This window comes from Polistes fuscatus, unplaced genomic scaffold, assembly GCF_010416935.1.
Source record: "Polistes fuscatus isolate 324 unplaced genomic scaffold, CU_Pfus_HIC Scaffold2, whole genome shotgun sequence".
NCBI lineage: Eukaryota > Metazoa > Arthropoda > Insecta > Hymenoptera > Vespidae > Polistes > Polistes fuscatus.
In genome coordinates, this window is record NW_025113096.1 from 3178872 (window position 1) to 3196614 (window position 17743).

The 17743-nt window shown below is 35.1% G+C and overlaps 1 protein-coding gene across 2 annotated transcripts in view; it reads left to right on the forward strand.

Annotated features, from left to right (window-relative positions):
• Positions 1 to 17743, forward strand: part of LOC122517119 (protein neuralized) — a 76933-nt gene that overhangs the window by 39562 nt on the left and 19628 nt on the right. The window contains exon 1 of one of the 2 annotated variants that reach the window (XM_043635492.1): positions 627 to 1665. The exons of the other annotated variant lie outside the window; for it this stretch is intronic. Coding sequence (XP_043491427.1) covers positions 1305 to 1665 — 361 coding nt within the window. The 5' untranslated portion in view covers positions 627 to 1304. Of the gene's footprint in view, positions 1 to 626; positions 1666 to 17743 lie in introns of those variants that run through there. 2 annotated transcript variants of the gene reach the window in all.

The following is a 17743-nucleotide window of genomic DNA, read 5'->3' on the forward strand; positions in this document are numbered from 1 at the left end:
GGGGAGTTTCTATTCGGAAGGAGGAGAGAATTACATTTTTTTTTTCAAGGGATGACAGTAGGTACGCGAGAAACAGCCCCATGGTAACAAGCCTAGTATTCCAGGGAGAAGAAAAAGAAAAATAAAAAGAAGAGAGGAAAGGTAAAAAGAATGAAAAATAAAACGAATAATACTCGCGGAGGGCTCGTCCGACAGATCGATGCACGGGCCGGCCAGTCGGCGGGTAGTTTGAATTTCCAACTCTTGAGAGATGGAACCAACGGGCACCAGACATGTATATATATCTATATATATATATACATATACATATAGAGATACGTTTATACATACACGTGGACGCGACACGTACGTCGCGTCGCACACGTAGATATTTAGAAAGGATAGAGACAGATATACAGGGTAGGCAAGAGAAAGAGAGAGAGAGAGAAAGAAATAGCAAAGCACACGAGGGGTGGCCCGGTGCGTCGTCCCAGGTAAGGGGCAGCTGTCCACCAGGTGCCACTCGCTCCATTGCGCGCGCCCAGTCTATCAGGCCCGTGTAGTGGGGAATACGGCGATTCTATTGGCTGATGGCTCGCGCGCGGATCGGAGATACTCCGGCGCGCCGTGCTCGAGCAGTCAGTCGTCCCTGGGCGCTCGAGGGACCCGCAGTCGTTCGGTAGATTCGCTTCACGGCGCATCATTCGCCGCGGCTTGTGACACGCGGTTTTTTCTCCCTTTCTCATTGTCATTCTTATTCTTTTTCTAATTCTTATTATACATATATATTAATTCTTTGATATAATACAAAACAACAAATCGCATTTCGAGTAACGTCAACTCGAAGAAAGGAGATTCGTGGCTGTGAGTGCAAGAGAAAGATCGAAATAAGAAGAATTCTAGTCATTGTTTCGCTACTCGTGATTTATTATTATTTTTATTTTTATTATTATTATTATTATTATTATTATTATTATTATTATTATTATATGTATATAAATATATATAATATAATTATTATTATTAATTATATTTTTTTTTGGCGAAACAATTCCGTCTCACGGAAACATTTCTATCGGTGATTCTTATTCATCGTCGTTGTGCTTCGAGTGACGGACAAAACTGTGTTCACGTTTATTCGTCTTTGATTCCGATACACTTGGTCGTTCGTTTTCTCTTTTCGCAAGAAGACGGATAAAAATACATCATCATTGAAAGTTGGATTCTATCTTCGTGGTATTTGGTCTTCGCACGTACATTCGTCCGTATTAATTATTTCAAGATTTCGCACGCTCTCGACTCTCGAGAGCAGCACGGCCAGATTTATGGGGGTGTCCGGAGAGTGCGCGGTCAAGGGCAGCAAGAGCCAACCCTGTCACTGCTGCGCGAGTCACGTCGTTGCTAGTCCAAGCGCAAGCGTGCACCAGCAACAACTTCAACAACATCACCATCATCATCAATTGCAACAGCAACAACATCAACGACATAATAATCATCATCATCACCACCATCATCACGAGGTACACCATACTATTCATCCGAATTATCACAACCACAATCATCGTCATCAAGATAAAAACAACGCGCCGGTTGAGGTCCAAAACAACGGTGACAACAGCAACATTCTCGGACCTCTTCGCAGCAAAATGAAAGTATTGAAGAAGCTTAAACGCAAGATGGGCTTAGGTGAGCGCAGGCCACGCCTACGAATTTCTTCCCTTTTTTTTTTCTCTATATATCTTTTTATTTCGTATTTCTTTTTCCCGAAGTTTAACGAAATTGTCCTTGCCTTCTTCGAAATTTAATTTCGACATTGCTTTTATATCAGGAACAATACAAATGAGTTCGTGTATATGTGTGTGTTCCTATAGTAAATATCATATTTATAAACAAGCAGAGGTTATTGACCTATTTGTATACATCGAAAATCTTTCCTGAAACTTTCGTCTATTTATGGATCGGGGATTTCGAAATATCATCTTTATAGGGTAACATAAATACATATTTATGCATTTACTACAATACAGACGTAAATATCATCCCGTAAAGGACTCGCGTTATGTTTCCGAGGTTAACGTGTCGTCTGTCCGGGCAACGATCTTCTTGTCGTTTGCTTCGTCCTCTTCCGGATATTGTCGTTGCGAAGTATCAAAGGGCGAGGCATAAGTAAAGTGACGGCACTGCAACGTGCATTTCTTGTAGTAACACTCTACCGTTGTATTATTTTGATCTCACGCGTCTAATGTTACCCTCTATACGGTGGTTTAACATTCTAGACGATATTATAAATCGTTTCGTTTTCATTTCTTCAAAAGAGAGAGACGAAGAGAGAGAGAGAAAGAAACAAGAACAAATATAAAATTAATCATCTTTTTTCTCCCTGTTCCTATCGGAATCGTTAAAATGATAAAAACGTAACCGGTTACAAAATTACGGTAGGACAACTTTAGTTAGGCAAAACTTATAAAAATGAAGAGAAAAACGAATTTGTTTGACTCACCGAACGGTCGACGGATAACGATTCAAGTACGCAACTTCGAACATTACTTTTTGCGGTTCGGTCAGCGGTTATCTACCATTCTCGTCTCCGATAATTATCGGCGATGTTCCGTGACCCGAGTTTTCCGATATATCCACCAAAAAGCATGAGAGCTATCGGTCTTCGATGCTACGAATTTTCTCTCTCTCCCCCCCTTCTTCCCTTCCCCCTTCGTCTACTTTTCTTTACGTTCGATCGAAATCTCTCGTTAATAGTTGACGTCCTTGTCGCAAGACTACCAGTCGCTTCATTTCATTCTCCTTATTCGATCCTATCGTTCACGACGATCGTTCGCTTTCGAAAAAAAAAAAAAGAAAGAAAGAAAAAAATAAGCACCACTTTTTACCGCGCTTTTTTCTTTTATCTCGAAGAAAATACCAAAATCTATGTATATCACCATAATATATAGATTGTCAAGATAAATTTATATAAATTCCTTTTTTTTTTTTTTTTTTTTTTTCTAATAAAACGAAAAAATACGTCTAAGAAAAGAGAGAGAGAGAGATATATATTATAATAGATTAATTTTTGTTTGTGGCATATTCGAATTTTGATTGAACACGGTATACTCTACTATCTTTCTTTATCATCATCGTCCTATCTGTCTTCCTCTCAACCCCTCCCCTATCCCTTCCTCGTATTCATCGTTTCATCCTTCGCATCTTCAAAAAGTCTCTACCACCACCACCCCCTTCATTTTTTCTCCCACCACCTATCGAGTCTGCCAGGTAGATTGTACTTATCTGCTATGCGAGTCTTTCGTACAGCTCGATTTTTACTTTCCTCTTTTCCCCCACCTAGCTGCAGCATCGTTTATCATACATACATACATACCTATCTTCTTCCCCCCCTTCCCCACATAGACGCGTGTTTCAGTGTATGCGTTCGCATCGTTGACCGACTTTTCCTTCAATGGATGATTTAGCAGTAACCACGCGAGTCTCTTGCTCTTGTCTTCTTTTTTCCTTTTCCTTTGTCTCTCTCTCTCTCTCTCTTTCTCTTTCTCTCTCTCTCTTTCTCTTTCCCTTCTCTCCGTCAGGTTTCTTCTCCACCCTATTCCGCACATACCGTTCTCATCAGATATTCGCTGTTCCCAACCAGTCACGACCCTTTTTTCCACGAGCAGCGTCCATTGTCAGCGACAGCTTTTGCGAAGTGGAAACCTTCTTCCTCTCTTCTCTTCTCTTCTCTTCTCTTCTACTTTCTCTATCTATCTCTCTCACTCTCTCTTCGTCTCTATTCCCAAAGAACTTTTTGTCTTGTCTGCCATAGCAGAAGTAGTAGTAGTAATAGCAGTAGCAGAAGCGCCAGTAACAGTAGTAGTGATTGTGTTAGTAGTAGTTGTAGCAGTGGTAGTAGCAGTAGCAGCAGCAGCAGCAGGCAGCAGCATCGTTCTTTGCTGCATCTCTTCTTCTCTTCTCATAGTTTTTCACCGATATCTCTCTTAGAGAAAATTTTCAAGCACACCGATGACGCCGAGAGACAAAAACATCATCATCGCCAACGACACAACTACTACGAACGCGAAAGCTCGATCGGACTGGGCTAGTAAGATTATTTTTTTTCTTTTTTTCTTTCTTTTTTTTTACATCGACAATAATGAAGAGAGATTGAAATGAATGAAAAATGAAAAGGATTTGTCTTTTTCTTTTTTTTTTCTTTTTTTTTTGGTTAAAGTTATTTTGTATATTAGAATTATCTCGAAAGAATTATCTTGACTGGTTTCTATTATTTTTTGGTTTGTTCGTTACTTTCGTATTTCAATGCTCTTGTTTGTTAATACTAAACTTATTTTATATTATTTCGTGTATAGCTATTCCTATCGTGAGTAGTCAAATGACCGTTTAAAAAAAGAAAAACATGTATCTTAATATAGAAAATGAGATTTTAGTTCAATTGAATACTGAACAACAAATATTTTCTATTATTTATAAATGAATAATGTAGATTTTGTTATACGTTTTTATATTTAAGTTATAGGAAGCACGTGGCAGGTTTAATGTTAATGTAAAAAAAAAAAAATAAAAAACAAAAACAATAAGGAATGATAACGTGAATAATTAATAATTTTCTAAGATCGAAAAGGGAATAGACGTATCGAATTAAATTAGTGTACCGATGGACCAACGCAAAGTAAAACGATTCTTTTCGCCTGTTGAACTTTGTAGGAGGTCCGAAATGAAAGAAAGATAGGAAGGGAGAGGGTGGAGGTCCTTAAAAAATCATCCAGTCGAGAACCGGTTTCTTCGAGCTCATTTGTCTCCGGACGCGTGGCAATTGTTACACGAAAGTTAATGATTTCCGTATCTAACTGTTTGTATGCATGTGTACGTGTATGTGTGCGTATGATCGTTCGAAATAAGGCATGATTAATTAATTACATTAATATTCAATTAATAATAAAATCACGTATCTCTCATTTGAGCCGTTAAATTTTTTCAAATTTTATTATCAAACCCTTTGACGAACACTTAATATTTTGCATATTTAATATTAATTTTTTGAATAATTAGAATTAATGATGTTGTTACATATGAGAACAATTTTAATCGGCATTAATTACGATAATGAATAATAACACGACGATGATAATTATTTATTAATAATATCAATTTTCTCTATATATTTTATTTCGCGAAGTTAATAACTGTTATTTGACGAATAAACCGTCATTCTCGTCTTATTAGTAGAGGAAATTCGATTATTTAAACGATGTAATGATATATTTTGTTTGACCTTTCTTTTTTTTTTTGTATTTCTTTTTTTTATTAACAAATTCAGGTATAAACGAATTTTTTTTATTTGCTTTTCTAGTAGGTCGGTTTCAAGCTGACGACTATTCTTACGTTAGTAGCAGCTGTTCGAACAACCAACCCCTCGCAATTTTAACCCTCGTTCTATTTTCTTCTTTTTTTTTCTTGAGAATAACGTAAGGCTCTCTTTCCCTCTTTCTCTTTCTCGTTCACTTCCCTTGTTCTTTCTGTCTCTCTCTCTCAAATCCAACCTACCCTCTGTGGTTAGGGCAAAGAGCATAACAACCGATGGTACGATCGTCTTTAAATTTTCCTAAATTCGATTTTTACCTGAAGATTTGAACGTAAAAGTAACCGTTACGTATTTTTCCTTTTTTCATATTTATCGTCAATGCATGCATTCATCGATTATCATCGTCGAGATTGAACTATCAAAAGACTCCGTTGATTTATTTTCGTAGACCACGACAAAAAAGTAGTAGAAAACGTAAAGCGCGTTTCGAAAAAGAAAGAAGACAAATATTTTTTTCCTTTCGTCTAAGATAAATTGACGACGAGAACTGATTCCTTCGTAAAAACGAGATGAAATAATAAAATGAAATAAATCAGGCGATTTTTTTGGTTAGAAAAATAATATGAAAATATAAAGAGAATAGGAATCGATAGATGAGAATAACACGTTTCGATGAGAAATAAGAATCAGCTGATCGGTAGAAACTTTTTTTTTTAATCGAGAAGACACCAACCATCAACGTTTCACGTTTCTTGCTACCATCGACTGGTTTGTTCGAATAATAAAATGGATAGAAAAGGAAGAACTTACTTCCTTTATCTTTTGCTTCCTTCCTTTCATCTCGTTTTTTCCTTACGATATTATTTATTATTTTTTTTTCCATCGGGTCACGGGATTACCGTGATGAATCATTCTCTTTCCTTTCCTCTTTTCTTTTTTTGCAGAAATTCTTAAACGAAATATTCGCGTCTTCGTAATACTCTTTATCTTACTTTGACACAGGTGGAGTTTACGTTGTTGATGTAGTCGTCGTCATCATCAGCATCGTCGTTTTTTAAACGAGAAACCTTGCGTCATAGTTGAAGCAAATAAGAAAATTCAAGACCGTGCTGCGTGTTATAGGAGGAACTGGCCTTTTTCTCTCTTTCACTCGTCGACTACCAATGGGGTTCTCTTTCTCTTTCTTTATCTTACTGTCTATGAGTCGTAAGTCCAAGAGACTGACTCATTGCTTCGCCAAGTTGTAAGATCCAACAATGAGAAAGAGAAAGAGAGAAAGAGAGTTAGCCTGATAGTGTCCAAGTGTTTCGAAACTGGTTGGTTTAGTTAGTCGACAAATCAGCTAGTAAAGTCCCTCTACCACTTTGTGCGTAATTTTGTCTCGACAGGTTTCCGTTGGAAAAAAAATACTCCTCCTTACCTATAGGAACGGAAAGGTGATTCATTTTGGTATTTAACGATCGGAACTAAATTGATTACATGACTAATAACCCGCTTGTTTTGCCATTATTATGATTCTTTCCACGCGTATATGCGTTATTATGATTGAAACGTAAGTACACGCTGCTGTAGTATGTTATTAGTTTAATCGAAATTTATTTTTCTTTTGATTTCTTTTCCTTTTTTTTTATTTTAATAAATATCAGTTGTATTTAACTTATAAAGTGAAAAAGGAAAGGACAAAAAATTAATTGAAGAAAAATAAATCTTTGAGAAAAACAATCACTGACCGTTCCCACTGACACTTCCTCTCTCTCTCTCTCTCTCTCTCTCTTTGCATTTACACGCGTGTTTTCTATTCATCCACCCATTTTCCGTTCGATTCGTGACGTCACACTCGCGAATGAAACCCGTCTTTGTTCCCACGAGCGTTTCACCAACCGGTTTTGCCGTTGGTTCCGTATCGTCAATCAGCTGGTTAAACCGTTCGAATGCAAGGACACTTGTATTTAAAAAAAAAAACAAACAAAAACAAATCGGAAATACCGAATCATCGTCGTCTTCCTCGAAAGGATATCATCGTAATTTTATTGTTTAATTTCCTTTTTACTAGGTATCGACGTCATAATAATTTTGTTTATTTTCTTTCCTTTTAATTTTCAATTTATCTGGATGATTATCGTTAAATGACGTTGTTTCCAGTTAACTTTTAATGTATATCTAGTAATATTTTTTTTTTATCACTGACGTATCGTATCTTTTTGGAAAATCATAAGGATAATCATAAGGATAATTTTGGTATCTTAACTAAACGTCATTCGAAGTAAATGTAGATAACGCGAAAAATTCGTGAGATAAAATGAAGATGATGATCTTCGTTCGCGTTCTCTTCTTTTTTTTTTTTTTTTAAATCAATATATGTATTTCTAAATATAGGTTTTATAAATATATAAAAATTCTTAACCAAAAGTAAACAGGACAGATAAGCACGACCGGTCGTTTGTTTCCTGTCGACCGATATCCAGAGCGGAAATGAACAAAAATCACTAACGGAAGTCATTTTCCTTTTTTCATATCGAATTTTTCTTTAAACGCGTGATTCATCTTGCTGAATTGGTGTCACGGTTGGTTTCATCCTTAAAAAAGAAACAAAAAAATAAAAAAGAACAAACCAATGCATAACGCGTATGTTTAGTGTTATGAATTCGATTAAACCGAGCAAGTTCGAAGAGGGGAACAGTTATACCATATATATCCATAAGCTTATGGGATAGAATTAGTAAAAAGTCATGGAAATAATAACGTTCAAGTTTTTATATAATAATTATTCCACTAAGGTGGTGGAACGCAACTCGTGCCGGTTTTTAATTACTGGTATAGAACGAACGTGTGGCATTATGATGAAGAATAGATAAGATACTCGCAAGATATTCGTTTCTCAGAAATGTAAGGAAAAGGGAGAAAGAAAGAAAAGAATAGTAATAGTAATAGTAATAGTAGTAGTAGAAGTAGAAAAGCTTGTTCCATCAAAAGGGATCATATCTCTCGTACGCATATGAAAGAAAAAGATAAGGAAGCAAGGTGTGTGAACACCCTAGGTTAAGAGCGCACGTGCATTTTCTTTCTCTCTCTCTCTCTCTCTTTTTTCCTCCCTTTTTTCCCCTCTTTTTACCTTCCCTCTTCGTAAACTTCCTACACCGGAAGCAACGAACGTAGATTTTAATGGCGATGGTATATATTATACGTTAAGTAAAGTATATACGTGGTTTGCATCTGATGCTAAAGGGGGCGGCAACAAGCACGTGCTCTGAAATCCATGAAAATGCATCGAGTTGTTCTATTAAATAATAAATTAATGTTTTTTTTTTTTTTTTCCTTATTATACAATATTTCTTCGTCCTATTCATTTTTCTATCTTTAATGTTATCTTTTTTATTTCATCTAATGAAACTTTGTTCGCTTCGATCATTTTTCATTTCATTTTGAAATAAATAATGGTTTAAATGACCGCTTTAAAAAAAACCATATTATATCTTAATATGAAATGCGTGAGATTTTAACAAATTGATTAATGGACAAAATATTTTCTTTGATTTATAAATGAATAATGTGTATTTCGTGCATTTTTATCGCATTTTTTTTTTTTACAAATTATAGGAACCGGTCATTTGATCTCGTACGAGGTTAAGTTTAATGTTAATGATCTTTTATTTTTTTTTTTTTTTTTTTTAAGGGAAGCACATAATTTTGTTATCAAAACATTGCTGTAATTTACTATCGAGTGAAAGAGAGTTAGGAAGAAAAAGAGAGAAAGTGAGATAGATAGTTAGATATATGAGATTATTTAAGCACACAACCCGGCATGTATGCAACTGCCGAACATCTGTCGTCGTTCGTGAAGTGCCATACACGAGATGCGATCCAGAGGCAAAAGAAAAGCCCGAGGCATCGCGTGAGAGCTTTTACGTTATCCCTTGTGTATGTGTGTGTGCGTGTATGGTATGCGTTTGTATCAGTGTCGACTCCCTAATTAAATTTCTTCTTCTTTCCGACAATATATATATAATATCACCGATATTTGAAAATTTTTCTTCTTTTTTTTTTTTTAAATTAACACGATACGTTAGTCCCTTTTATTTCTTCCCTCTTCCCTTTTTACATTTTCTTTCTTACTTTCTTTCTTTCGTTACGTTAAATTACAATATTATATTTTAAACGTGTGCGTTGTTTTAATAACGAAAGATGAATAGGTATATTAAAGAAAGCTTTTGTAAAGACATTTACAACCCCCCACCCTTCCTTCCCCTCACCCCTCTGGTTAAAAAGAAAAGAAAATGATGGAAGAAAAAAAAAGAAAAGAATATGTATTTTTCTTTCTCGTTGTCTCGAACGACTGAGAAAGAACGAATGAACGAACGAACGAACGAACGAACGAACGAACGAACCCTCGTCGAGATTTATCGAGACTGCCTTTTTAAGGTTTCTTTTTTTTTCCCTCTCTCTCCCTCACTCTTTCTTTCCATAGGATGCTCTACTGCCCCCCAGGATCATTCACCGTACTTTTAATGGAACAAACGTTGAGACACCGTCGACGAAGCCATTCTTCGATCATCGAGCTTTCGTCTGGCAGCGAGCTGGCTTCTCTTCTTCAACCCTCCCCCCCTGTAACCCCTGCCACCACCCTCAATCCTTCTGTCTCTCTGTCTCTCTCTCTTTCTTCCTCTTTTTTCTCTTTCATACTTTAATGTCATCGTACTCCGCATATTTAAGACATTTTTTTGTTTTCCGAACCGTCTTGTATTACTCGGTTGCAAGCATGAATAATTTAATAGTATTATAATAACCCTTTTGGGCTAAAATAACATTTAGGATACGTCATACTTTTTCATAACTTAAAAGAATGAATTATTTAATATTTATTAATATTATTTTTATTTAATTATCTCGATCCATTTATATCGACGCATAAGATCTATTATTCATGGTAATTATTTTATTTTGTTATACGTAATATTTCAGTTTTTTGTTTTTTTCGTAATAACAAAACAATTCGGTCGTAAGAAAAAATAATATTTTCGAATTTTTATGATCGGTCTCTTTTTTATTTTATATTTTTTTTTTATCTTCATTTTAATTGACTTTGAAGTGACCATAGGACGATTCGTTTGAATGGATGACTGACTCATTTTTTGGAGCACGAACGAAGGGTAGTAGTTGGAGGCGGTAACGATTCACGAAGAGACAAGAATCCCTAGGAGCCCTACACCCTCGCGGATATATATATATATATTACTCTCGGGACTTTGACGACTCTAGAGTTTAATGGAACAAATGTTGCGAGACCGCATGATGAATCCCTTTTTCTTCGACTATGATCGAATAACAAGCGAGCAAAGTTCTGTGCGCTTTTAAAGTAATCCTAACTCCTCTTACATTCGTTAACTCGTAAAATAAACTATAAAACATTTTAAACTAGCCAGTCTCCTCGAACGTACCGATAAAAGAAAATCATGTTAGATAATTAATAGTTTCCTAGTATTGAAATATACTTTATGCCTTTACGAACTTTCTCAATCATTCCTTTTTATTTTTTCTTCTTCTTCTTCTTCTTCTTCTTCTTTTGCTTTATTTATTTTTTTTATTTCTTTTTTCCACCTCGCTATGAAAAACTCTACGATTGATATTTCCTTGAGATCCTCCATAACTGTGTTAACATTTTAATCTCGTAAGATTTATATTTAATATATGGGGTATGAGAGAGGTATTGAAATTCGTCACCCTTCTTTCGTTCTCGAAACGACGCAATCGTAAATCTTTCCGTTAGAAATTTCACAAGTTGAGAAAAATGTTACGACTTTTCTTTCTTTCTTTCTTTCTTTCTTTCTTTTTTTAATTGTTGTTTTCTTTCCTTCTCCAATGACGAAGTTGTGTGTCAGAAACGTGATATTTACGTAAAAAGATGAAAGAATGACAATTTGTCTTCTCATACGTGCCAGTAAACTATACCAGTGGATTAAATCGAAAAAAAAAATAAATCTTTTAATTCATCTAATAATATCACAATTATGTATATTGTAAAATAAATTTAAAAAAATGTTCTTCTTAAATTGCATCAAATCCACCGTCATAATTACCGGTTCATATTTCTCTCTCTTTCTCTCTCTCTTTCTTTTTTATTTTTCTCTTGTTTTACACGAGAATCATTTCAATAGCAAGACAACGTATTCAAGTTGCCAAATATAGAAATCATGATGCGACCGTTCTTCTCCCTAATTTATCGCTTGTTACACGAAATATCCTTTTTAAACGCCTACCTAATCTACTAATACGAAAATACGAAATGAAAGACAGACGAGTAGTAAACGAAGGACGACCCACGCGTAATTTAGATAAAGAAATAACATGGCGCCTCAATGACTTGAGTCAACGACTTGAATGAAGAATGGACGAGATGATTTAATTGTCGAGAGTGTCAAAGTTCAAACGGTAACCGTGACGTGACCCTTAGTTAGAATCAAACTTTCTCATCCCTCCTTCTTATTACCACCTACGTATCATTCAAAGAAACGCTCGTTATTACATCTAATCACAGGAAGTTTGTCAATGATAACGTATGTACAGTTGACTAAAGAAAGAAAGAAAGAAAGAAAAAAACGAGGTCACCTCTGATTATCGCGTAATAATAAAATAACTATTTGAAATTAGTCATTCATGAAAATTGGTCGATTAGGTGGATCGGTTAGAAAACAAAAAATAAACGAAAAGGATTTCATTGATGATATTTTAGGAAAAATTTACTCTCTCTCTTTCTCTCTCTTTCACTCATTCATTAGAAAGTACAATCGGACAAAAGACTTAATTAGGAATGTTAATTGGCTTAACGATCTTCTTCTCGTTTTCCTTCTCCTGTTTCTTCTTCTTCTTCTTCTTCTTCATCTTCGTCCAATCTTTATTCATAAACTTAGCAAACAGGCCAATTTCATTATATAACGAGATGAATGCAGTTAATAGTGATTAAGTTAAATAAAGTATACGCTGAGTGAAGGTGTATACATAAGATCATTTGAATTTCTTTTAATTCATTTTAATTGTGTGTTTATTAGTTAAAGCTCTTTTTATATTGAAATTTCGAAATTGTTTTTTCTCACACATCTCGATCGAACGAATTTAACTAAGCGAGATACACTAATTTCACGAAATTCTTGGAAGGCCATGTGTGGCGAGCCGCGAAAGTGCTCGTTTTGCGATAAACCAACGACGTACGAGTAAACGCGAATGAAAACGGCCGACATTATCGCCTGGTCGAATCGTAAACATCAACTTCCTTCGATTTCTTCGTTTATCAATCGAAAGTAGAATCCATCCCGATGGAAATTCAATAATAAAGAGAATTTTATTCTAAGATCATTCATTTCGTTATTTTGAAATAAATAATTACGATACAAATTATATATTAATCGTTAAAAATAATTTGTATTTTGTAATTTGTAAACAGTATGCATAAAATATGCACACATTATTTATTTATAAATAAGAGAAAATAATTTTTCTTCGTTATTCAATTGAACTAAAATCTCATTCCATAGACATAAGTATACATATTTGTTTTTTGTTTTTTAATTTGACCGCTCACGATAGGAATAACTATACACGAAGTCTCGATAATTTTAGTTTCAAATTTGATCGTAGTATTTCAATATACCTTGTTAGTTAAATGGAAACGATCAAACTCAAACTCCTCGGTTAATGCAAATTTCGCGTGTTAGTTGGTGGAATTGTTGAGAAACGAGGTCGTAATCGGGGAAATTTCGGTGTAAACTTCGATCGACTTCGCCGACGTTTCTTCGACTTGTGATTTATGTATCTTCGTGTGTTAATCGTCCTTCTGCGAAACGTCAAAGTTTCGTAAACTTTTACTCGAAAATTGGAATTTAAAACAACCAGAAAGAAAAAGATAAAGAGAGAGAAAGAGATATTTCAACTCGTTTTCCTAGACGAGATTAAGATTCTCTCTAGTGTTGTCGTTGTCTTTCGTTGATTGAGTTTTCAAAAAAAAAAAAAGGAAAAAAAAAGGAAAAAGCATGCCGAGTTTATTCAGTGCATATAAATGCAAGAGAGAGAGAGAGAGAGAGAGAGAGTCTTCAACATTAATCAAACGTACTCTATTTCGTTCTTCTTGATAATGCACGAGTAATTCGATGGATCGATACCTCGACGACATTAACGAGGCCTCTCCCCTGCATTATTACAAACACACACACACATGTATATATATATATATATATATATATATATATATATATATATATATGGATATACACGCATACGTAGGACAAATTTCTATAGACTCTTCTTGCTCTTAGTTTGGTTAAAATCGCATAGGTTTCTCTATAGGAAAGAGAACATCCACACAATTAGCCATGATTTCCACCTTAAATGGTCTACTTTCAATAAGCCTCCTCGAATTTGAACAAATCTCAAAGTAATAAAGTGCACTTGCATCTATTCGAACGAGTTAGATTTATTTGCTCATTAATTCAAATCGATAACACATATATTACGTGTATGACGTTTGATTTTTTTTTCCACGTATTATCGTACGTAATAGACAATGATTAATTTCGATTTAAAATTTCATTTCGATATATATTTCAAATTAAATAGGGATAATATATATATATATAGTATTAATATTTGTAAAACGTTATACAAATGAGATCATTTCTTTTTGGAGAAATATTTTATTGATTCTATATAGGATATATTTGTTTTATATACATATATGAAAGGGGAAACAACAAAACAAAACAAAACAAATTTGTATTGGATGAAAGAATTTCAACGAAATTAATATATTTTTCTCGTGTAACTACAAATTACGAGGTTGATCGATTTTATAGGGAAACACGACTAGATCCCATCTGCAATTAATATCCTGAGGGTAAACCGACGGTTCCTTGATCCCTTCCTGTTGCGAGAATACAAATCTTTCTCTCTCTCTCTCTCTTTGGTTTTCTCTTGGTAGAATAGCTTGGAGCCGTTCGTGAGAATTCACATGCAAATTGAAACGAGGTAAAATATTCTTTCTCTTCCTTCAACCGTTCCTCTTTCTCATTCTTAAAATATACATACTTGCTATATAAAAAGGAAGATATCAGTTCATAAAAAAAAAAAACAACCCCAAAACAAACGATTATTATTATCATTATTATTAATAATAATATTTTTTCTTCCCTCTTCTTTTAAACTCGCGTCGAACTATTTTCTCGTCTCGAGGAATATAAAAATGTTCGGATGTAATATCATATCTCTCGTGACGCTTTTAACGTAGACAACTCGACGAGTGTTGTAGAAACGCGGCGGCGGTGGTGGTGGTGGTGGTGGTGGTGGTGGTGAAGTTCGTCGAGAGCGTCGATCAAAGCTTGCCGAGATTCGGTGTCGATCGTGAACTCAAAAAAAAAAAAAAGGAAAAAAAAAATTGTGAGTGGAATTTTGCTCGACGTTGCCCGTCACTTCATCCCCCACGTGCCCCCATCCCTTCTCTTTCTATCTACCTCACTCACTCGTTCGTCGTTCGAAAGGGAAGCTGAGGAGAGGAGTAGGAGGAGGAGAGTGGCTCTCGCATTATTTTTCGTTTTATTTCAAAAGAGGTACCCAACAAAAAAAATAGAGAAAGAATCAAAATCGTTATTTCCGAAGCGTCGAAGCGAAATTTTAAACGTCATCGTATGGCTAATCGCTATAATCGATAAATCGAATCAATTGAGTCGAGAAAAAAACGTAAAGAAAAATGAATAAGACTGATAAATCGAGACTTTCTTTGAAATTCGTCGAGTTTGGAACAGTATAAGTACGAAATAAAGGTTTTATTTTTCTCATTCTCTCTCTCTCTCTCTCTCTCTCTGATGACAAACGAAACGAAGTCCTTGTCGTGAGCATATATATATATATATACATAACGTGCAGAGCTTGCATATCGTTATCAACCCCCTGACAACAGCCAGTCTGCTCAGTCGGGGGCGGGATCGATACAGCTTCTATTACGATATCAACCCCCATGGACGAGTATGGTGGTAGTAGTAGTATTTCTAGTGGTGGTGGTGGTGGTGGTGGTGGTGGTACCACTGGTGCTGCTGCTGCTGTTGCTGCTACTGCTATTACTGCCTGGACTTGGTGGGGTTGAGCTCGGTGACGGCTTCCATGGAAATTCTATAGAAAATCCGCTACGCGACTCCAGGGCTTAACGCGTTCATCCCTCTACTATCTTCCTTCCTCCCTTTGACTTCAAACGTGCTTTTTCCCCTAATTTTTCTTTTATTTCTTTTTTTTTCTTTCTTCTTTCCTTTCCCTTCGAAGGGCCGCGAGGTATCGCGAAAAAAGGGAAATTCATTTTATCAATAGAAACGATCCTTATTTTATAGTAAGTATTTGTGTTCTTACTGAATACTGTAAGGACAGGTTTTCTTTTTTTGTATACAGTCATTTTATTATTACATAGTAATTAAATTTTAATTATACTATGATATATATATATAAATATGTAGAAGGACAAAAAATTAACTCTGTATTAATTGATCTTAATTAAATTCATTGTTTAATCATTTTAAAAGATTTATTATCAACGTAATTTTTATTATACTCCATAAATTTTGACCATCTCAACGTTCAACGATGAACTTAATAAAAACATAATATAAAATAATAGAGAATATATTCGTGTTAGCTCTTCTCGTTTCCATGGGAAGAGTATAACGATCGATCAGGCCGGACGACAACGACGAGTTCGTTGCCATTCACTGACATGAGACACACACTCTACATATATATCGACACATTGTTACTTTATGTATATGTAGAATATAACGTAACGTTATTCTTCCAAGTGATTGAGAAAGATTAAAGTGTGTAACATGGGGTCCAAGTTTCCCCACTCCCCCCCCCTCTATTCCCTCCCACCCGACCCTAATCCCCCGATTCTTATGCTTATATTATATCCCGCGAACATTACGCGATCAAGTATGCTAATGTTCCGTGAAAATCATCGAGCCGCAAACGATCGGAATTTTTATACGTCAATCCTGTCATTTGTTACGTTCATGCTCTTTTCCTTTCTTTTGTATAATACATTTAATATACGGGACAAGCGTTTACTTCATCATCCATCAGTTAAGGATTCTCTCTCTCTCTCTCTTTCTTTCTTTTTTTTTATTTATTTTTCTTTCTTTCTTTTCTTCATCATTTGATACTTAAGAAAATTATAATGCACAGTAGCTACTGGCACGATTAATCGCATTTGGACTCACGGGAAATTAACTTTACCGTGTCATCGTCGAATGGATTTATTCGTCGTGCGTGAAACGTTAAAGAAAAGCAAGCCCATTCTTTTACGATCCCCTTGGAAGGTTGAAAACTTTAAAAGGGATAAATCGATCGAACGCAAGATAGTCAACATCGCGACATGAATTTTCTATTTGCCAAGAACTTAGACGCATCTTTTTTTCTTCTTCTTCTTCTTCTTTTTTCTTTTTTCTTCTTTTATCTTACATTAGACTTGAGAAACGTGACGTAATATACGCGCGAAGCGTATAAAATCCTTCTGTTTGTTCATCGAACTACGTGCACCATCACGATGCACTTTAATTACTCCCCGATGCGACGAGAAAGATTCATCGATGTAGAAGCAAAGCAAAGTATAAAAATAGTTCTCTCTCTTTCTCTCTCTTTCTCTGACTCTCCTTGGCACCAAAAGGTCGTATCCCATCTATATTTTTATTTTCCTTTTTTTTTTGGTCCCCCCCTTGACAATGTTAACGCTCGCCCCCGCAAATAGAAGACTCCTCGCATATTCAACGCTATCACGAACAGATGTGCCATATTATGGTAAAATCGTATGTGTTATGTATCTTATGACTCGTTAACAGGAACAGTAAATTAATTTTATTAACAAGAGGAGAAATCTTTAAATAACTACTGTCTGGTTTGAATTAAAAATCTTAATTGTCCGACACGCCCGTTATTTATTTTTCTCAACTAATTATAAGCTCTATATTTGGTACACTATAATCATACTTTATATAATATAATTATTTTTAAACGAGATAAGAAAAGACAAATTCACATTTACGAAAAGGTTAATAGAAAAAATCAGAAATCAATTCCCAAATACGAGTATTATATCGATCAAAAAGAATATAATATAAAATTCAATTTTAAACACAAATCTTTCATAAGAACAATGAACGAATCAACGTGGTACAGTATGAATAGAGGATATCTCGAGGACAAAACGCATGATTCAAAAATCTAAATTTTTCAAATATTGTCGATCGAAAGGAACGGTAGAAAATTAAATTTAAAAAAAATCTTAAGAACAATGAACGAATCAACATGGTAGAGAGTATGCACACAGGATATCTCGAGGACAAAACGCACCCCACCTTATGCATGCCATCGTAGGAGCATCGTCGATCGATATTTAAGGGGGGAGGGGGGCTAGTCGAGATAATATCACTCTCTCTC